A 22,520-nucleotide genomic window follows, 5' to 3' on the forward strand; every position below is an offset into this window, starting at 1 on the left:
ACATGCAACGCGCTAAACTGATATTTTTGCCCCTGCACGCTAGCCTTACAAAGCGTCACGAGTTACACTGATGATGATGGGGAGCTCTGAGGAAGAATAACAGTAGTTAGCTAGCAACTGTTGCAATTAATGAAGTAACGGTGAGAGTGGCGAGCTACCGGAGGCTACCATGGCCAACATCACGAAGAAAGTGTCGTGGTCCAGCCGAACCGACGAGTCCGGTGCTGCCGGGGAGGGGACACCGCTGCTAAACGGCTCCGAGCAGCCCAAACTCTCCAGACAGGTACAGCTAGCACGGCGGCTAACTTAGCCTGACAGCTGGGAACTCTGATGCTGTGTCATGTTTTATTAACAACTATTAGTTTAAGTCGAGTCATGTTTTTAAACGCTGCATGGGTCATGAATGCTTGTTACTTTATTGCCATCTACACAGCGTTCATTTATTGGATGTTTTTCCATTTGTTTTGGCATGATTGCAACTGGGTAACACAAGCAACAACAATATTTGTTACTGGGTGAATAATTGAATTAGTGTTAATTAAATGAGTTACATGATGCACATAATTAGAGTGAGTTATCTTGAAAAATAATCAGATTACAGAGAGTTTTACTAACTAGTCCATCCCATAGCTTGTTACTGGGATTACTGAAATTGGAAAAGGGAGTCTGATGGTGACATTAAGGACACGTCCATCATCATAAACAACATAAACTGACCTTAGTCACAACTTAAGAAAGAGTGGTGATTGCAATAATCATTATGTAACTTTATGGCATTGTAAATGTTCTCAGTTTGGAAAAAACACATTATATACTTAAAAAGTAATCAGATCATGTTACATAGGCTTCCAGGTAACTGTTATGGATACATTTTCAATTCTATGCAGGGTTGTTGTCAGTATGTTAGAGGACATAATTGAATTATAAGTGAACACTGAGCTCTGATAATGCCATGAGCAATTGGACATGCTATCCTTAGACCGAATGAAATCAGCAGTCCAGATAATTTTGAAACTCATTGGAAAATCCAGCTTCCTTTTTCTTCTCTTATACTCACCGTATGTAGTGATCATATACGTTACTGCCTGTGCCACCAGGACCAAATGTGGAAGTAAACTAATTGCACTTCTCTTGTTAATGTTAGTAAGTTGTGTACTTGAAGTGCTTTTAAGACACTGCATCAATTAGAGAATAAGCATCAGAGAAAAACTTACCTTCCAATATTTTATCATTGTATAGATAAAGAAGGGAAGAGCAATCTGTTACAGATTTCAGAGTTAAAAGTCACAAACATTACATTACTGCCGTAACTTTTACTATGAATATATTTTAATTACACATGCTATTACTTCAGTTAGAGCAGTGTAGCGTCCATCTGGCACCGTATCATACCTGCAGTATTAGTTTCTGACACTTTACTATTAGCTGGATACCAAGATATGTCTGATTTCAAAACAACAGCCTGCAAATAACTCCACATAGCCATACACATATATATATATATATATATATATTTTTCTGTTGCTGTCTGTGATGTCTGTAGCTGTCTGGAGGAGGCAGTATATTTCAAATAGGCAGACTCAGCACGGTGGATTTGGAGGAGGAGATAACTTCAGAAGAGGTAAAGTCCGAGCTCGAAACGTCACCGTACTCTTTTTTTCGTCTCTTTCTGTGTCTGTCACTCCTATCAATCAAGCCATCACTCCATTGAAAATCCTTAGAAGTGCTTATAGACTGCTGAAGTGTAGTTTTAATAATAAAACTCATCTACGCACAACCAAATCAATGAGTAGTGATCTGCTAATGTTGTGAATTTACAAAGTGTCAAGCAGTATTTCAGGAGATGGTGGCAATAATGCGACGCCAACAAAGGCAAGTAAAAGGAAAACTGAAAGCAAGTAAATATGGATGTAAACAATGCAAGATTACAGATATTATCTTTACAAATGTATTCAGTATGATTTTACAATGTTTTAAATGTAAACTTAAATTTAGTTGCATTTGAATTGAACTTGGCTGCTTCCCGTTGAATATGGCTGAAGTCTAATGTGGGAAAGCTGACACAGGACAGACCTGCTAAAAGACCAAATCAGCCTAGTGACTCAACCAGTGAGCATAAAAATCACATGTCTGGAAACTAACTGATGGTTTCCACTATGATGCGTCGCAAATGGGGGGGTTGAAGCAGTCCATGAATTAAATAATGTGCTCGACCCTGACCAGTCATTCAGTATTCTCAGAAACTAAAGCAGTTTTAACTGATGAAGATGAAGTTCAGGACTTTCATAAAACCCTCCAGTTCGCAGAATAGTCGCGCTTTAAATATGAAGGCTAAAAAATGTTAAAATGTTTGAGTTTGCTAACTCCAGAGTCCAGTTTGATTAGGTTTATTTGCATAGCTCTCAGCACAGTTACAGTATCAGTCGGGTGATAGAAAAACTCCCAGAAATGCGAAACAAATTACAGCAAGTCAGCATTTGAGATGTCTCTTGGACCCAAGAAAATAAGCCAATGACGCTGCTTCATGCTGGTCAGTGGTGAAATATGACAGGGAAATATGACTGATGCTTGAGTTTATTTTACCGTCGCTTTGTTTGATAGGACATCACATCTGTTTTCCTCCACGACAGATGACTGATGGGAATGATGCAATGCATGTGATTTTTTTTTTCTTTTTTCTTGATGTCTACCTTAAAGAAAGGTTCATTTCCACAGTAATTCGTTTTGTCTATGTGAATGTCACATATTCTACTCTGTTGCTGCTCAATGTGTGGCTGTACACACACAGGCCACAGCTGTGTGACACTGGCCCGCCTAACATTGCATGAGAATGTGAAATGTAGTTCTTTTGAGTTGCCTGTAGCCGGCTTGTGTGCACGCATGTCTGGACGCACTCATTTGCAACACTGTTTCCTTCAGCATCCTGAAAATAAAACAAATCTCCCAAAATACCTGCAAGAATTTTTGTTGTGGTTTCTGTCAAGTTTTGACCTTCCAAGACCTACTTTCTGTTTTCATGTTGTTTTTGGAGGAAAGACTGGTGCATGTTTTCTTCACAGTCACCGCCTCATCATTAATGCTCCAGTATGTCAGTTAGTAAAATCTGTCGTCTCTTTCTTTTACAATGACCTTCTTCTTCTTCTTCTTCTTGATGTTCAAACATTTTCCAAACTGCAGCCCTGAGTGTAAAAGATGCCTCTCTCATTTTTTTTCCAGATGCCTGTGAATTACTACTGTCATATATAAAATGTTTGATTCCTTTGACTCCTGTAACATAGTTCACAATTTCCTGGCAGTCCCTCACATGATTCACCAGGTCAAAGGTCAGAGCTGGTGTGGTGACCTCTGTCCTCTCTGTGTTTATCCCTGCAGGACTCTCTTAGGGGCCGACCAAAAGAGATCCCACATAATGAGAAGCTGCTGTCGCTTAAATATGAGGTAAAACAGCTCACAAGCCACAACAGAATCCTGACTATTGGACGATTCTGCAAAACCAAATTTAATTGAATGACATTGTTTTTATGTAGAACATATAATGGTAGCCAAAAAAGACCAAATTTTACCAAAAGAGTAAAATGAATCAGTAACAACCGTGTTGAGGCAACAAGAGGGGCAGTAATCCTCTTAAACAGAGTGAAAAATTGGCAACAGCTGATGAAAGCAGCTCTGTATTAACATATTTTAGGTTTGCTATGAATCTTCTGATATTGACCCAATAAATTGTATGTACATACAGTTGGTTTTGACATTTCAGTACTGTATTTGTGTTTATCATGAAGCACAGAATAATAGGGGTTCACATCATTTTCTGTGAAGTTGCCTCAGACCAATTTTTTATGTTTGTTTCACTGATATGATTAATTTCATTGCAGAGTCTGGACTATGATAACATTGAGAACCAGCTGTTTCTGGAAGAGGAGAGGAGGATGAGTTACATGGTGAGTGGGACCCGAACATACCTTTTGTTACTCCTTATTTTCCATTCTCTTCTCTCATCATTTCAGTTTTTTCCCCTGTATCTGTATCTTTAGGGTTTCCGCTGTCTGGAGATCAGTCGCTGGGTGGTCTGCGGTCTAATCGGCTTTCTGACGGGCCTCATCGCATGCATGATAGACATCGTGGTGGAGGAGCTGGCTGGGATCAAATACCAAGTGGTCAAGTGGAGTATCTTGACAGTTAATAAATGATATAAACTTGTGCTACACAGCAGGGCAGTGCACTGATTGAGGAAACAGATTTATTAGGGATTGCAAACATTTCTGGTACATTCTCCTTTTTTGCATGATATTAACTCACGCGTTTCATATTAGTTTGCTTTATTCAACCTCCACTGTACAGAGATGTCATACTGGGGCAGTAACCTAGCATTTTAAGTGTAGTCTTAATTATAAATATTTATTTTACCAGGTAACTTTTTTAGTATCTGTAGGAACAACATTTTCTGCAGGCCAGTTAATTACGTATGTTGTTACAATAACAGCTGAATTTGTTCTTGACCATCAAATGATGGTTATCTATACTCCCAGTCAAAACTTTCATATCGATCTCAGGACCTCCAGACCTTTCCTTGACCTCTGACCCTTCACAGACATCGAGAAGTTCACAGAGGTGGGCGGCCTGTCTATCTCTCTCATCCTCTGGGCTGTGCTCAACTCTGTGTTTGTCATGATGGGGGCCATCGTAGTTGCGTTTTTTGAGGTAAGACTGAAAGAGGATGTGACCTCCTGGTGAGTTATAATGAAACAATTCTTCTTTATTTCTGTTTTTACAGTATACGCCTTCTTCCTTTTTTCTTTTTTTTTATGTATTCCATTCCTCGAGTGTGTGTGACAATGGGATTTTGAAAACATTTGTCAGAAGAGCTTTTTGTTAAGTCGGTTGCGTGAAGTGAAAGTCAAACTGACATGGAAGTGAAAACGAATTGGTCACCGTTGCTGTCTGCATGAGTTAAACTACAACGGTGCACAATTGAGGGCGTGTTTCTCTGTTCCTACCACCTCAGTTAGCATGTCGGTGATCAAGCACTTCACACACACCGTCTATGTGAGGTTTTAATACCATTTCATGTGATAACCACTGAATGATGGAAAAAACAGCTAACAATAAACCTTGTCTGTTCTCTTAATATCCAATCACTTTATCAAATATCAGTCTTTACTCTTTACTATATGACGTAACTCATGTTTCTCAGGTACTCACACACTTCCCCCTCTTGAACCATACAGCCCATTGCAGCAGGAAGCGGTATCCCTCAGATCAAGTGTTACCTGAATGGAGTCAAGATTCCCCGGGTGGTGCGACTCAAGGTACACACACACACACACACACACACACACACACACACACACAAACGCATCAACGGAAACATTTATACTTCTGTTTTTGAGCAGGAAGGAACTTACTGTCTTTACATGTTGTGTGTTTGTCTTCCTCAGACACTGGTGGTGAAAGTGTTCGGTGTTATCTGTTCAGTGGTTGGCGGTCTTGCTGTCGGAAAGGTACGCGTTGCAAACCCTCAAAGCGTTCATCAGTGAAAATATAATACCCACAGCTTAGATCAACTATCATTCAGATTAAGGGTAAAGTGACACACTTCACTTGATATAAGCATCTCTCCTCATTGTTCCTGTGCATGAGCGAGACTAGATGTATATCATGAGAGTACAAAAACACTTCACTTTCTTCAGCCACTACATTATTAAGCATAAACTTTAATAACATGTTTCACAATATCATTTGCGCTCCGGTTGTAGGATTGACAACACACATAAACAGGATTGCAAGTTGTTGCCATCATAAGACGTGCCAAGAATTCTCTGTCATACCTGTCCTCTTGTTCACCCACAATTCCTCAGGAAGGTCCCATGATTCACTCTGGTGCAGTTGTAGCTGCGGGAGTCTCCCAAGGCAGGAGCACTTCTTTAAAGAGAGACTTTAAGGTCAGTGTGTGTTTAGTGAGTTCCTATGCAGTGTTGTTTTACGAGCATATTGTTAATTTTAATTGCAGTGACAAACTTGTGACTCTTGTTTTACTAAAGATGCTTTACACAATTTGGGGAATTCTACATGTGATTTTTTTGTAATTATTAAAGTTCATGACTGTGTACTATTCATATGATTTAATTGTCTATTATTATCAGTGTGCTTATGAGTAACAATGACTTGTAACAAAATATGTGTGTGTGTGTGTGTGTGTGTGTGTATGTGTTTGTAGATCTTTGAATACTTCCGGAGAGACACAGAAAAAAGAGACTTTGTTTCTGCTGGAGCTGCTGCCGGAGTTTCAGCTGCTTTTGGAGCACCAGTCGGTAAAAAAAAAAAGCAATCTCACCGAAGAACAGTATAAACATGTGCTTTGTTATTCATCTGCCTCAGTTATGTTGGCAGTATCGCTGCTATAAAACCAGCAGTACAACAGTATAGCTCCATGTCCAACCCAGAAAAAAGGAAAGCTTTGAGCCACAAACAGTGCTTGGTAAACAAGTGAAGGATGTAAACTGTCACACAGCAGGTTCACTGTGATGATTGATGATGACAGTGATAGCGCTATGTGAAAACGTAAAAGAGAAACAGAACTTATCTTCCTCTCCTAATTTGATACTGCTGTAGAAAAAAAACCTGACTGAGTTTACTTTGTGTTTGTTTTCTGATTGTGTGATTTTGTGTCTTTGGTGAACAGGCGGCGTTCTGTTCTCTCTAGAGGAAGGAGCTTCTTTCTGGAACCAGATGTTGACATGGAGGATAGTAAGTCACACGGTCCTGTGTTTATCGTCATTATTAAACTGTCTTTAATGATATTAGATGAAATATTGGAGATTGAAGTGGAAGGAGGATAGCAAATGTTTTTTGCTTCCTCCTGTTCACTTTTTCATCATCCTTTTCTTCCTCTTTTCTTTCCCGTTTCCAGTTCTTTGCTTCCATGATCTCTACCTTCACTCTGAACTTCTTCCTCAGTATCTATCACAACAATCCAGGTGACCTTTCCAACCCAGGTCTCATCAACTTTGGACGCTTTGAGACTGATGTGAGAAACTTTATACTAACTTTAATAACTTACATGAATACTGTGTATAGTGAATTTTTCCAGCTTTATGTTATTTGTTGGTGAATGTAAAACAACCTGTAAATTCTTCCTCTCAGAGTGTGACCTATAACCTCTATGAGATTCCCTTGTTCATCGCTATGGGAGCGATAGGTAAACACATCTTTCTTCTTGGTCTCTAGTATTCTTGTGTAAAGGCCATATTAATAGTATTATTTTTTTCAGGATTTCAAGAACAATATGTTCGATTCTGTTTCTTCATAGTTGTATTGTTAAACAGACAATATGTTTTAAAATCATTACATGACAGCTCATGTGTGTTTATTTTCTTTATTTTTCTAATCATAACTCTTTTCTGCAGGCGGATTGCTGGGAGCTCTGTTCAATGTTCTCAACTACTGGCTGACCATCTTCAGGATCAGGTAAGGTTCTTAGAAAGGGAATAACGCTTACAAGAAATTACATAAGAAATTGACATAGGCTCAGCCAAAAATTCAACAGTGTCATATAGCAAGATTAATGGCTTTGTACGTTTAGTATGCCAACAGAAACAACACATGGTAGCATGACAGCTTTGCTGATGCCTGTCAAAAACAGGGTGGGGTGTTAGATGAGGAAATTTTCAAATGCACTCACAGTGTAATGACAGGAAAGATCACTGGGGAGGAGACTTCTGCTAAGACACGCAGGGATTCCTACTTCCTTATCTGGTGCTCCAATAGAATAAATATTTCATAATGCAATACTTGTAATATTATATGTAAATAACCACAGTCGAGGTTCAACATGAATGGTTTTTATTTTTCCATTTGTCTGGTTTGGCAATTGGGTCTTAAATCTATTTGCTCAAAGTCAATTTTTATTTGCCTCTATACAAATAGTTTATAATTTATAAATGGCAAATAATAGCGAAAAGACTGATGTTTAATATTTTAAGTAAATGAAACAGAATGAGGAAATGTTGTCATAGATGTGAAGCTACAGACACATCAAAAATGATATGATACACTAAATTCCTCTGATGAGCCCAGTTTCTTTCAAATAATGGAATAGCTTCCCTAACCTGATGGCAAATACATTTTTAGACTTGTTTCTTCCACTCCAAGCTTCCTGATTTCCCTCTTTACTGTTTCATGTTCTCAAGAGTATTTATGGCAGTGAAAAATGACCTGCTCCACCAATTCCTCTATCTGACAGTGCTCAAATAATCCTGAGGGATGTTTGTTTTACACATCACACTTTTAGCCTGATAAATTCCTGATTGGCCAACAACACATGCCAGTCTTCTCTAGTGCGTGCAAGCGCAGGGGGGCTATGCTGTGTGCCAGAAAATAAGAACAGTATTTATGATACAGCAAAGATTGGAAAAAATAAAGATTGAAACATTCTTTATTTTATTGTATTTACTTTTCTTTTCTTTTCAACCACTTGGGCAAGTTAGCTGCTAGATTTACTAGCCCGACGTGGCATTTTACTTGCTCCAGGCAATCAGGCATGCCTTATTGTTGAACCATAGCCACACAAATGGTGTTATTTCATACATGATGAATTAAGGATAATAGAAATGAATTATTGGGTGTACTTTAATACGAAAAAACACACAGTTTGGTTCTTGAAAATGTCTGACACTGGAAAATATGAGTCAAAATGCATATGTAAGGGTTCTTCACGAGTGTGCGTTTTTCTTTTTATGACATGATTGTGGAAAAATTAAGCCACCAGACATAAAACCTTAAGCTTTAGGAGTAATGGCATGATAAGGTACATTTAGTAGTGACTCAGACTGTTAAACATGGATTTGTTTGTAAAACAGTCTTGTTAACTTTGTGAATAGCATTAAAATGAATACATACAGCTCATTATGTTTATTGCCTGTGTTAGCTGTCCTGACTCTTGTTATCTGACACAGTGTGTGAGCGTAATGCAAAAGTTCACATTTCATAACAATAATTGGATTATAGACCCACGTCGCCTCAAGGCATAAGTCGACAGATTTGGCACAGGAGCTTTATTTTCCACTTAGTTGTTTTGGTAGCGCTCAAAGTTGCCTTGTTACTAATATGTCAAGATGTTGGAGGTTTCTGGTTGGTTAAGGCCATCATGTGTAAGATTAGAAAAAATTTAACTTTAGTGCCATGTGGTTTATGTGTGTGTGTGTGTGTGTGTGTGTGTGTGTGTGTGTGTGTATATCAGATACGTCCATCGCCCTTGTTTGCAAGTAATGGAGGCCATGTTGGTTGCTGCGGTGACAGCGACAGTGTCGTTCACCATGATCTACTTCTCCAATGACTGTCAGCCTCTGGGGCCGGAACACACTGAGGAGTATCCACTGCAGGTACACCAGCATCTCCGGCGTGTGTCAGCAGTCTGAAAACATTGTCATGCCATCTTTTCTTTATTCCTCTGATTATGAAATTTAATAGGGCGGAGTTTACAACTTCCTTGTTTTGTAGACGAACTAAAAATATTTTGAAATACTTCTATGATTCATCAAATTAAGACTCACACATGCAGCTTCAGATAAGACATTTTAAACATCATACAGTTACAGATTAATAAGCTTTACCAGCACTGATATCACAAAGACCACATTACTAAAGGAGCTATGAAGAGTAAGATAAAACTGAACAATTTGTTGTAACGAGTGAGGAAATCCTACATTTTAATGATAAATACTACACATTGAATAATTGGTTGTTAGACCGACAGACAAATTAAAGAGGAACAGGAAACATTAAAAACATTGGGAGACAGGAATGGGAGTGACATGACAAAAGACCATCATGTTCACATTTCATGCTCCTTTACACCACTGATCCATCAAGACAAATAACACATACATTCTTGGTTAACAACACTTCTAGGTCCTCATGCTCCAGCTTTCAGACGTCTCTTTCAGCTGCTTGATGGCACATGAAAGCTTCACCAAGGACACAAGAACACAGTTGGAGAAAAGCTCTTTGTGTCTCTTTCTCTTGCTGTGTCATTCTCATCATTTCTCTGCCTCCCTCTCTAGTTGTTCTGTGCAGATGGGGAGTATAACTCCATGGCAACGGCCTTCTTCAACACTCCTGAGAGGAGCGTCCGTAGTCTCTTCCACAACCAGCCAGGTAAATCTGTGAACAAGCTTTGTAGAATAATAAATATGGTTACACTACTAATATTGTACAAACAAGTGCACTGGACTTTTTTTTTTTCCTTGTTTATTTTGTATATGGTTACATATGGAGGGAAGCATTAATGTAATGAATGAAGTTACCATCGTTCTGTCTCACAGGATCCTACAATCCTCTGACCCTGGGCTTGTTCACTCTGACTTATTTCTTCCTGGCTTGTTGGACATACGGCCTGGCCGTGTCTGCTGGAGTCTTCATCCCGTCTCTGCTGATAGGAGCAGCCTGGGGGAGACTGTGTGGAATACTGCTGGCCTCCATCACTTCCACTGGCTCGGTTAGTGTGTGTGGGTGCCCTCTTTCTGTATGAGGGCAAGACACACTTAGTGTTTCAGCTACCACATTTAAAATAGATCATATTATAGTTGAATCTAATTTCAGAATTTGTCTGTCCTCATTTGTAGTTACAGCTAATATATAATCTGTGTATTATTGTCAAATTAAATGTAAAACTTAAGGATATTTTCTCAAACTTAAGACCACATTTCCCTGTTGCACTAACAATATTTTATTATGTCTGATCTCTTAGTTACTGATTTTACTCTGTGTGCCTATATTTTTCTTTATGGGTTTACAGAAGAGGAGGAATATGTTACAAATATTAGTTTTTCCGTTAGCCTCCGACCTCACTATCCTTTACTGTAATTTCCCAGCTTGGATCAATAAAGTATATCTATCTATCTATCTATCTATCTATCTATCTATCTATCTATCTATCTATCTATCTATCTATCTATCTATCTATCTATCTATCTATCTATCTATCTATCTATCTATCTATCTATCTATCTATCTATCTATCTATCTATCTATCTATCTATCTATCACAAGGGACCTTTTGATCCAAAACAACAGCACCCTCTTGCTGTCTTGTGCTGTAAAACAAATCTGCAGTTTCTCAAAATTACTGATCAGGGACAAAATGCTACAAAAAAGCAACACAATGTGTTAATGTTCTCACTGACTGTTAAACCTCTCTGTAACTTCTCTGCTTCTCTAGGCCGAGACACACTCTGTGTAAGGATGTGATATGTCTTGCATATTGCATGTTTCTTTCTTGTTCTTTCTTCACATTATACTTTCGATCAATGTTGAGCTCAGTTCACTGTTTCAACTGCTGAATGTTTCCCTTTGAAAGGCTGACTGTTGCAAACTAAGATCTCACCACAGTAAACTCGACATAATCAATATGCACACCTTTACACTCATACACAAAATGGAAATCTTGAAAGGCAATTCTCTCTAGTGTTCAACATGACTCAGCATGAGTTTCTTCTACCGTCCTGCCTGGAAACATAAATGGAAATAGAAAGATTTCATGAAAATAAAATGATGACATCATCAATGCCAGTAATACAAAAAGCTCCCAAACTACGTTGACACTATCACATTATTTATATAATTGACATAAAAATGTATAGATTTGAATGTAGTCTGTAGTTAACCAACCTTTGCTTTGCTTGTTTTTTATGTTCTTTGAGAAATGAATGTAATAAATCTGTCTTTGAACTATTTTAAATATATAATAGTGAGGAAGTGATACCATAAATGATATCTGTGAAGTTGGTTGCTTAGAAAAGTACACGTAAAAGTAAAACCTATCTGAAGTGGTTCATTTGGTGAGTCGAGGATTTCTTCTTGAACTAAACACATTTGACTTTCTGTGTGTGTTCTGTTAGATCTGGGCTGACCCTGGAAAATATGCCTTGATTGGAGCTGCAGCTCAGTTAGGTGAGTCACCCCAACCCCTAACCTTCACCATATTAAGGAGCAAGAAAAGGACCATATGATTATGGCCAATCAATACTCAGAAGTTATCTGTATTTTCACATCTATCATATTAAAACTCAGGTAAATTTGATAACATTGTAATGTCACATATACCAACAATATAGAAGTATAGTAATGGCCTGGTCTCTACAGGTGGCATCGTGAGGATGACTCTCAGTTTGACTGTCATCATGGTGGAGGCCACAGGAAACGTCACATATGGTCTTCCCATCATGCTCGTCCTGATGACTTCTAAGATTGTTGGAGATTACTTTGTAGAGGTGAGTGAAGAAGCAGGGATACTGTTCCTGCCTCCCTCTGTGTCCCATTGGTGGATGTGGATATAAGCCAATATGTGGCGTGCGTCTTAACCAGCAGGCTACTCGGTGCACTCACAATGACTCAGCAGCTTTGAAGCAAATCCATATTACCACAGCAATCCTTAGTGGGTTTTGAGTATGTATTGTGCTCACTGTTGAATTTTTTTTTGAGTGTGCTGTTGTACATTATTGTCCCTCAAAACAATGCACAAAGCTGCTGCTTACTGCTGCAGAAAATATTGAAATAAATTGCAGGTGCTAATAAAACTGCTCCAGTTCTTAGAGAAAAAATAGGAGTTGCTATTAAATCTTTCTTTGTGAAGTTTAATTGGTGTAGTGACATTTCAAAGTTGCAGTTTGATTAATGTCTGATGAGCAAATATTGTATCATTTCCTGTTAGACTGGTTATGAAACAGTAAAATATGTGGATTTCTAATTTCTACTCTAATTGTAAAAACAGTATTCCACAATCATATATACTTTATGCAGTTAGTATTTTGTATGGAATTGGGACACAGCAGTCTGTAACCTGTCTCTTTTTGTTTCAGGGTCTGTATGACATCCACATTAAGCTGCAGAGTGTTCCCTTCCTGCACTGGGAGGCTCCTGCCACCTCTCACTGGCTGACTGCCAGGTGAGGTCCTTTTTGTTTTGTTGACGGCTGATTTGATGAAACTGAAATACTATTTAAAACATTCAAAAACATGAGATGTGATTTATTATTCACTGTATGTAATCAGTGTTTTATCCTGACATTCCCTTCCTGTTTCTCCCCCTGCGTCACCTTCTAGAGAAGTGATGAGTTCACCAGTCACCTGTTTGAACAGGATAGAGAAGGTGGGAACCATTGTGGACGTCCTAAGCAACACCTCCACCAATCACAACGGCTTCCCCGTCGTCGTGCAGGTTGCTGGTAGTGATGAGGTACTGTACCACGGCTTGGGTTATCGTCTTGATAAGCATACTAGCATAGCAGTGAAGTGAATTGAATGAAGACCTGTGTTTTTATACCTGCTCGGATTTACCCATGATTATATGTAAATATACTTAATACTGCTTTTCAGTTACCACTCAAATGTAGATTTTTCTTGACAACATGAGGTGATGTTTTCTAGTGCAGCTACAATGCAGTTTAATAGCAGGAAAAATGCACAATGTAATTTACAGGAAGTCATTAATGTAAGTCTAGCATATCAGCGGTAAATGTGACTTTGGTGTCAGTCTCAAGACATTTTTTTGCTGACAATCAACATTTACTGTGAGAGAAATTGATGTGAAACAGAGGCTAGCTTCTTCTACCACATCAAAAAAGAGGCCAAAATACCTTGCAGACATGTTTGAGGAAGTTATGACCGCTGCTATTGCCCACTTCCACATCATATTGTGGCCACAGTTGAATGGAGAAGGTCAAGTTCCCATTGTTTAGAGGTTGTGTAAAGTCATTCTGGGAAATAAACACATTTAACCAAAAATTTGATTTTTGGACACATAATCACAAAAATTCCAGGGCAACTAGTAATCACATCCTCCTTTTTATTTTTCTCCCCCCATTCAGCCAGCGAAGCTCTGCGGCCTCATCCTTCGCTCTCAGCTCATTGTGCTTCTCAAGCACAAGGTAAGAAGCTGCTGTTTGTGTGTGTTCTTACAGACAAGTGGCATAAAATATCATCACCTTTGTGGAAGTGGACTCAGTCACTGTTAGCTCTCGCTCTCTCTTTGCAGGTGTTTGTGGAATTAGCCCGGTCCCGGCTGACCCAGAGGAAGCTCCAGCTGAAGGACTTCAGGGACGCCTACCCCCGCTTCCCCCCAATCCAGAGCATCCACGTCTCCCAAGACGAAAGAGAGTGTATGATGGACCTCACAGAGTTCATGAACGCAACACCTTACACTGTACCAATGGTAATACACACACAATGGATTAACTTGACCAATTCAGACTTGTTTGTGATAAAGTTTTGTGTGAATGAGTGAATTTGATTTGTTTGCAGGAAACATCTCTTCCTCGTGTGTTTAAGCTATTCAGAGCTCTGGGACTCAGGCACCTGGTGGTAGTGGACGATGAGAACAGGGTAAGAGTTTTTGTTTTGTTTTTTACCTGTATGTATTTTTTTTTTCTGTGTTTTGCTGATGATTGTTCTGACATCACATTTTTCGGTTTGTGAACCCTTTCAGGTTGTTGGACTGGTGACCAGAAAAGACTTGGCCAGATATCACCTGGGCAAACACGGGCTGGAGGAGCTTCAGCTTGCTCAGACATAGTACTCAGACACACACACACACACACACACACACACACAAACTATGACATGTTCACCTGATGCCTCGTAAGCTGTTGACCACCAGCTATGCAGCCCACAAAGGACACCATCAAAGGTCAAGAGATCACCGTTATTCTTTGATGCCAAAATGTTCGCCATGACATCACAACATACCTACAGGCCTGGGTCATAACCAAAAAGCCACATGTAAACTTTTAACTGCCCTTGGTGTAGAAATTGGAATTGAATTGAAATACCTGTAACTAATGCACAAATTTGCTCTGTTAAATCTATCTGAAACACTATCAGAGGTCGCCGATTTGCTTTGAAGCATACTGAGTTTTGTACAAGACGGTCGTGTTATCTCTTTTTTTTTCGGCCCCTGTGCAGGGACATCAAATGATAGCGTAGTGCAGGGCTTTGACACCTTTTGTCTTTTTTTTTTTTTTCTTAATAATGAGCAAAAGAGAAGCCAATGTTTGCAAATAATTTTTTTTCCCTGTGCTCGTGCACTTTCAAGGACCTCATTTCAGATGTTTTATGAACCGGGTCGAATGAAGGAAACAAGAAAAAAGAGAGGAAAGCCAGGTGAGAAGATTCAACCGATATGTGTTAGCCAGGAAATGGGAAAACCTTTTGCTTTGTTTTGTTTACACACATTCTCAATTCTGTTCATCCTCCTCAACATTACTTAAAATAGATGTCAGTACCCAACAGTTAAGTAATGATGCTGGTTATGTGGTGATGAGGTGATACACTATTTATTGGCTATGATATCGACTAATTACACTTTTAATAATTCAGGTGGATGCTTTTTATGCATTACATTTACTTTAGAATTATTACGAAATGACTCGCTTATTGAACTAAATGAGATATTTAAAGTGGTTCGCTTTGGAAAAACTGATTTTGATTGAGTGAGTTCAAGTCAGTACTGTGAACAACTCCACCGACCGCTTAAAGGTCTTATTTGTCAGTTTAGTATTTTCTGGGTTTTTTTTGTGTGTGTGTAGATTTGCACTGAAGAATGCTGTTATTTATTGTTGACGTTGAATACATGTTCTGATTTTTAAGAGTGTGGATCTGGATCATGTTCATCACATCCCATAACTGAAGACTCTTTCACGAGTGTGTTTCAAAGAAAGGAAATGAGAATTGTTTGACTGTTGTCCCACATGGCCACAAGATGCAGCGTGAGGTAGTTTTAGTTACAAACAGATCATGGAGATATAGATCCTTGTTTCTTTTTCTGTCTGATTTACTGAGCGTATTTATATCTATACTACTGTCAGTAAAAGTGGTATTCATAGGTACGAACATGTTTTTTTTTGTTTTTTTTATCCCTAAAAATGTTTGCACTTTTACTTACTACTGACAAAAATCTCCTTTTCTTGCAAAATTCCCACAGGAAGCTCTAGATGAATGTAAACCTTTGTTTACCGCATATCCTCTGTTCAAACTAATCAATTTATCATCACATTACCCAGTCATGGTGCCACAAACAAATACAAATATTCTGATTCATAATTTAATTTAATTTAATTTTTTTTTTGTCAATAAGTAAATCTAACATTTCCTCAATTATTAGTGTTAAGTCTTTTCTTTGTGCACTTTGTTTTTTTTTTTTACACCTTTTGTCTCCTCTGTGCTTGGTTTGGTTGTATATTTCTAGACGTTAAATATCGACTATGCTCTATTTTATAACCACTGAATAAGCCTTTTGTCAATTAATAAAATGTATCTATTGTTATATGATTTGTGTGTCTAATTGATCGAAAGACATTTTTGAAGGAGTGTTTAAACTCTTTGTAAAAATACATTTTTTAAAATTGTCCATTTATATTTGTTGGCAGCATTTTTAATCCAGAGTATGGCAACTATTCCTTTTCTACCTGCTCCTCTTGTTGCTTGAAGACATCTAGAAAAATAACTTGTTTGAGCAGTATGTTTTGTAACATTGAAAGTACATGATGTACTATGTGTGTGACATGTGTACTTTATGTAGTACAGCAATCATATCCAGACTAATGCTGAAATAATAAACTGATTAATCAATTAATGGACAATATACAATACAACAATATATGTCTTGTCACATAGTTTTGAAAAGTGAGGGGAAAAAAATCTTCCTTAACAGAATTTCAACAAGACTGGTCACATGTGTAGGAAGATCAAACGTGTGACATTTCAGTTACAGGACAGTATCTCTGCTTCAGACACATTTACCACCAAAAATATTTCCTAGTAGATTAGATTGTATTCTGGAAGTTTATAAATGATGCAGCAGACACATGACCAGATGAAATAAAATATAATCTTACAAGCAGTAGCAGCCCACTGGGGAAATAGTAAATAATATGTTACACTGATAATACAGATCATTGGATGCAGCAGTCATTTACAACATGAAGAATTACACACCTTCCTGGAATAAATGCTCTAACTCAATGAGGAAGGATGTTGCGATTATTTATCTAATCTTTTAAGCAGCAGAAGCAGTGGTTTAGTATCGTGAAGGCTCTAAACTACGAATTAATCAGAATGCTTGTGCTTCATGGTCTCTCACTCTCTCTCTCTCTCTCAAATTCAAATAAGCTTTATTGGCATCACAATTCAGAAATCTATAGTACAGAAGAATATTAACATTGACAGATTATAAATAAATATACGCTATGCAAATACCAACAAACATCAAATACAACATAGTAAAGGGATTTTTTTAACACATAATTGCACAGAAACTTGTATTGCATAGCTTGTTTACTGCACATTGACTTTTCTGCCCACATAGACAGTTTCTGAGGGTCGGGGAGATGGATAAACTCAGGATATATATTATTTATTTTTTCAAAGAAAACCTCTCTCAAATCTTTATGTTTCTCAAAGTATTGTAAGAATTGAGATTCTGTCTTCATATTTCTTTTATGACAAAGTGAACACAGCCTGGCCTCCTTGGCTAGTCTGTTCTGCCTGTGATGGTCTGTTTCTATGGCCAGGCTGTGTTCACTCAGTCTGTACATTGTCAGTATTTTTCATAGTTTTCTATCGGTCACTATGGTGGCACTCTGCCACCATGTACTCTCTGTTTAAGGTCAAAAAGAATTCTAATTTTCTAATGCTCTCTTTCTTTCTCACAAGAACACATACACCCTGGCCCACCCCCTCTATCTCTTCTCCCAGTCTCCACTAGATGTCAGAAAAGGGTAAGATGAAAACACTATGCTGTGTGCAGACAATTACTCAATTTCCAGACATCAGCTGTTACATATTTAAATGACGTTGCAATAAGGTAATACGCTAATAATTGTGCTTATCTGCACACTAACTACAGTTATGTTCAGCTGATTAGTAAACACAACTCTTGTCTCATGCAGTCAGGAAGGCAAACCCCAAATCATGGGAAAGGATATAAACTTTATCCCCAAACTGTAAATGTTGAGCAATGCCTGAACTGGATAACAGCTTCTCATATGTATCTGGATTTATGAAGTATATAATAATAATTCATGTTGCAGATGCCTTTAAGAACCTCTTTGGGGTGTTCAAATACTGTTGTACTGCGTCCAATCTTCCAGCTACATTTATGTGCCTTCATCATGGTTACTGTTATAAAGTAACTGAAGCATGGATTACCAGTGGATGTATGGCCTAGGGTACTGAAATGTACTGAAATGGCCCTCAGTAACTCCCCAACCATTTACTCGACCCAGACCCACTCCTCATTTAGTCAACCCTAAGCCACATGCCTTTGTCATACCCCAAAGGTAGCACACAATTATCTAAATCCTCTGTGCCGACCAAATCAACCCGGAGGCACCGATAAAGAAAATCTGCAAAAAGGACAGAGAAATGAGCATCCAGGCAGTATTAGAAGACCGCCTTGAGACTACTAATCAACTATCTGTGGAAAAAAATGAAAATGAGGAACAGCCTGATGTTTGTGGGCAACCTACTGTTAAAATGCTAGGTAATGGGCCGAACTGTTCAGGTGTTGAAACAGCACAGGGGAGTCTAAAGCTAAATGACTCCTCCGCTCAAGCCACAAGGTCAAGAAGCTTCATTATGAATTCTGTTACAATTCTGCTGCTGCTTGTGACGTTGTAGCTCGATGAACAGCTGTTTGTTTGCCTTGTTATCTTCACACAAGCATTTATTTGTATAAGAGCTTTTTGAATTCGACTACTAACAAAAACCAAGAAGCAAGAATATATTACTCTAATTTGAACATCCTACTCTTTACCTTTACAGCGCTTCATGGCCTGGATCCAGATTATATTTGTCACATTATCAACCTGCACACAGTCTATGCTCCTCAAACAGTAGGGATTGAACCCATGACAAGAATGAAAGACTTAAAGCTTCTTTTTTTTTTAGGCATCTCAACTCTGGAACGACCTGCCTGTCAAACTAGCAAAACCATAAACATTTCATTTTAAGTTGCTAAAGTCATATTAAGTTGCCAGAACCTGTAACTCCACTGTGTTTTTCCAGCAAAGAAGACACACTGGAAGTGTGACCGAAGTTCAGAGAGGGGTGGGCCAGCTGTCTGCTCTCAGGGGATATAAGCCGTCAGTCAGTGTGATATATGAGCAACGAGACGTCTGCTGCAGTACAAGTTCCACACTTTCATCTTAAAAAGGTAAAATAAACTACGAATATGAACATATTTAGAAATGATAATACCGAAGAATAATTATGCTGTGATAATTTCTGAAATAATGACTGTATGATGTGCATGATGTTTGTATGTTGTATGATGAAGCTATCAACTAAATGGTAAAGAATTGGCTTTGTAAAAATAAATTTTAAAAAATTGAAATAATAAGCTGATTAATCAATTAATGGACAATATTTACAGTCTCTCAATTTCAAGTCATTTATTAGACAAAAATGCTAAACATTTGCTGGTTCAGGCTTCTCAAATGTAAAGAGTCACTGTTTTTCTCTGGTTCAGGTACCTTTTAAAAGAGTAACTTTGTGTTTGGACTATTAGCAATCCGAAGACAGTGCTTTTGGATGTTGGGATAAGCATTTTCTGACACTATACACAGTTCAGTAATTAAAGGGCGGGTTCACAATTTTTCAAATCTGTCTTAAAACGACAGTCAGATGCCCATATGAACATTGAAACTGTTTTTTCTTACTTTAATCACCCTCCTGTTCATACTGACCATTAAGAGGTCCTTTCTAATGTGTTTACTGTGTAAGTAATGTGGGACAAAATTCAAACCCCTTGTTTTGAGAAAGTTTATCTGATGTTAATATGAGGTTTCAGCAGTCTGAGTTAGTGAGATTAAGTAGATTTCATCCACAGTTACAGTTTTTTTTGTAAAAACAATTCCCTCTTTGTGTCTTTATGGACTATGTTTCCCCATTGAGCTGCAGTGGAAGGATTATAACATAAAGAGGGAATTTGGCATTAAAAAGTCAGTAACTTTGAAAGATATTGACTTGATTTGACTAATTTGGATGGCAAATTTGGACAGATATGAGTGAGAGAGAAGAAAAACAAACCAATAGGGCAAGATTGGACTGTTTGTGTGTATAGTTACAGCACAAACAGTCCATTTGGATGAATGGAGACAAATACTTTTCACATGATATTCGCTCGTCTTACTCATTCCTTCATCCCCCGACAGATTTGATTACTACCGCTGATTACCTCCATATTTATTCGATCATTGCTTGACAAACACCTTTATGTTTATTCATTCCTCGTTGCCAGGCGGAGACTACCTTTACCACATTAAATTATTATTCATTCCCTCTGAAAATTAGCCCCCTGGTTATTCAGTCATTCTCAGTCTGACTAAATCAGGTGGTTATGGATGAATGAGCTCCAAATGAGTCAGGTTATTCTTTCCAAACCAAGCAGAGATAAATGCTCCCCACCCAATATGCTGTAAGAAAACCATTTAGACACTGCTCATATGCTTACCCCAAGTGTATAGCTTACATACTGTATGTACGTGTGTGTGTGTGTGTGTGTGTGTGTGTGTATGTGTGTGTGTGCGTGTGCGTGTGCGTGTGCGTGTGCGTGTGCGTGTGCGTGTGCGTGTGCGTGCGTGCGTGCGTGCGTGCGTGCGTGCGTGTGTCTGAGAGAGAAAGCAATTACTAGAGCTCATGTACCCGCAGCTTAATGGAATAACTTGCCAAATCAATGCAGATTACACTTGCAAATCCGTGTGATATCAGTCCATGAATTCAATTTGAGGTGTGTTACTGTATGATAATTGTTTTTACTCATCGTCAGCAGCACCCGTGCACCTTATCGAGACAATAGGAGACCCTTTTCTCTTTAAATAACTGTGATTTCAAAAACAGCAAGATTACTTGAATTTTTTTGCTGTCCTAGTAGCATCACATAGTTTTGCCTTCCAGAGCAAGTTCTGGCATAACCTAATTTAACCAGGCGGGTTAGAATGTCACCCTATTGCAATCAGACATCAGGAGCATTAAATGGCTGTAAACTCCTCTTGTTAACTCAAACCGATGGTTAATGGACTGGTCATAATTAGCTGTTATTATTGTCTATTATTATTAGCTGTTATTTTCATGCTATGAAGGTAATGTAGGGTTTTTTAACTGGTCGGAGCTTGCTGAGCCTTTAATCAGGTTTTTCCAGTTGGAGGAAAAATGTGGTTATGCATGGTCTAACCCTGGGGGGGCCCTTACACTCTGACACTCTTTATGACATCATCCATGGCCGCCATGTTAAAGCACACATTTTATAGTTGGCAGTCACCCCACCGGGGACCACTACTGCTTCTGATTTATGTTTTCATAAAGCAATATAAATATAATGGGTTTATAGCTCTGCTTGCTTTAGGACAGACAGGAGGGAGACTCACTGCTGACACTGACGGATGTGATAGGTGGGCAACACAGTGACATTAAGTACATTTTCGCAGTCATTAACCATTTTAAAGTAATGGATTTGTACAGTGAGATTTTGATGTGATTTTTACATAGAGAGAACCACCTCACAGCACTACTGTATGTGATGAAGAATGTTTTGGCTTCAAAGTACATGTTTGAGTAGATTCAGTTTGTCTTTTGTATATTTGTATCTTATAGATTAATCCTGATTTGTGTATATGGAGACAGTCTGTCATTGCAGACAGCTGGGAATGTTTAGTTTGTGGAAAATGTAATAAGATTTCTCAAGTACACATACCGGACATGTGCAAATGAACTCCCATTAACTGTATATTTTCATGTCCCTTTCAATACATGCAGTAGATGCTTGACACGTTGCCAGATACTAACCGAGGTCAGTGAGGATTGGCACTGATGTTGCAGTTTATTCCAAAAAAAGTACAAGACAATATGTGTAGTTGAGAGGAAATACCAGTGTCTGTAATATTTGGAGCCAAGCTATTAATAGCTGAATATTCTGTGCCAGTTTTCATCCGGTTTCCTCCATTTTTATGAAAGTAATTACATGTTGTTACTAATTTTAGTGTTAATTACTTGAGGATGTTTCCCTAAGAGTTTTAAAAGTACTAACAGAAGCAGAATCTGAAGCATTTATATGTTCAGACATGATTGACATATGAGATTTGATGAAAGGGCAATACTGACCCAAATATATTGGTGTAGCTCAAACTCCGTCCTCTCTCTGTCTCTCTGTTCCAATATGAGCTTGCTGTTTTTGCTGGCAGGGAAGCAAAGACAAACTATCACAAAAGAGTTTTGTATGAGGATACAGGCTCAGCGCAGTCTCTCCTCTGCCTCAGTGTTTTCATCAACACTCACTTCCCTCGTTACCAATTTTTTCATTTTCTTTCCGACCACATGAGCCCACACAAATAGTTTATTTCACTAAGAAAAAAACCTGCACTGTGTCAGTCTCTTTCTTATGTTTAAACACAGATTTAGTCTTGAAAAAACAATCTGGGTCAGTTTACAGTTGTTATATAAAATTTGTCCAAAATTGTTCTTTAAGTTAAATAC

At 38.3% G+C, this 22,520-nt stretch overlaps 2 protein-coding genes across 4 annotated transcripts in view; both read left to right on the top strand.

The window, feature by feature from the left end:
• The first annotated feature begins 43 nt into the window (after positions 1–43).
• clcn7 (chloride channel 7) lies at positions 44–16,647 on the top strand. 3 transcript variants are annotated; one of them, XM_062438249.1, is made up of 25 exons: positions 44–283; positions 1,544–1,621; positions 3,373–3,438; positions 3,873–3,938; positions 4,032–4,164; positions 4,589–4,698; positions 5,226–5,306; positions 5,436–5,498; positions 5,856–5,939; positions 6,215–6,308; positions 6,680–6,744; positions 6,908–7,024; positions 7,141–7,195; positions 7,404–7,464; positions 9,236–9,377; positions 10,059–10,152; positions 10,320–10,492; positions 11,895–11,946; positions 12,139–12,266; positions 12,855–12,940; positions 13,098–13,230; positions 13,862–13,921; positions 14,029–14,205; positions 14,295–14,375; positions 14,479–16,647. In XM_062438249.1, exons 1-25 carry the CDS (start codon positions 170–172, stop codon positions 14,563–14,565), a joined length of 2,400 nt encoding a protein of 799 aa, XP_062294233.1. In that variant the 5' UTR covers positions 44–169; the 3' UTR covers positions 14,566–16,647. The 3 variants fall into 3 exon arrangements, with proteins under 3 accessions (XP_062294233.1, XP_062294234.1, XP_062294235.1); XM_062438250.1 differs by lacking the exon at positions 1,544–1,621; XM_062438251.1 differs by lacking the exons at positions 44–283; positions 1,544–1,621 and adding an exon at positions 1,635–1,872.
• Positions 16,648–19,078: 2,431 nt separating this feature from the next.
• Positions 19,079–22,520, top strand: part of arhgdig (Rho GDP dissociation inhibitor (GDI) gamma) — a 30,637-nt gene continuing 27,195 nt past the window's right edge. The window contains exon 1 of the mRNA XM_062438252.1: positions 19,079–19,203. The gene's annotated coding sequence lies outside the window, so the exon portion shown is untranslated. The remainder of the gene's footprint in view (positions 19,204–22,520) is intronic.

The sequence above is a fragment of the Scomber scombrus genome, chromosome 18 (assembly GCF_963691925.1).
Source record: "Scomber scombrus chromosome 18, fScoSco1.1, whole genome shotgun sequence".
Lineage (NCBI taxonomy): Eukaryota > Metazoa > Chordata > Actinopteri > Scombriformes > Scombridae > Scomber > Scomber scombrus.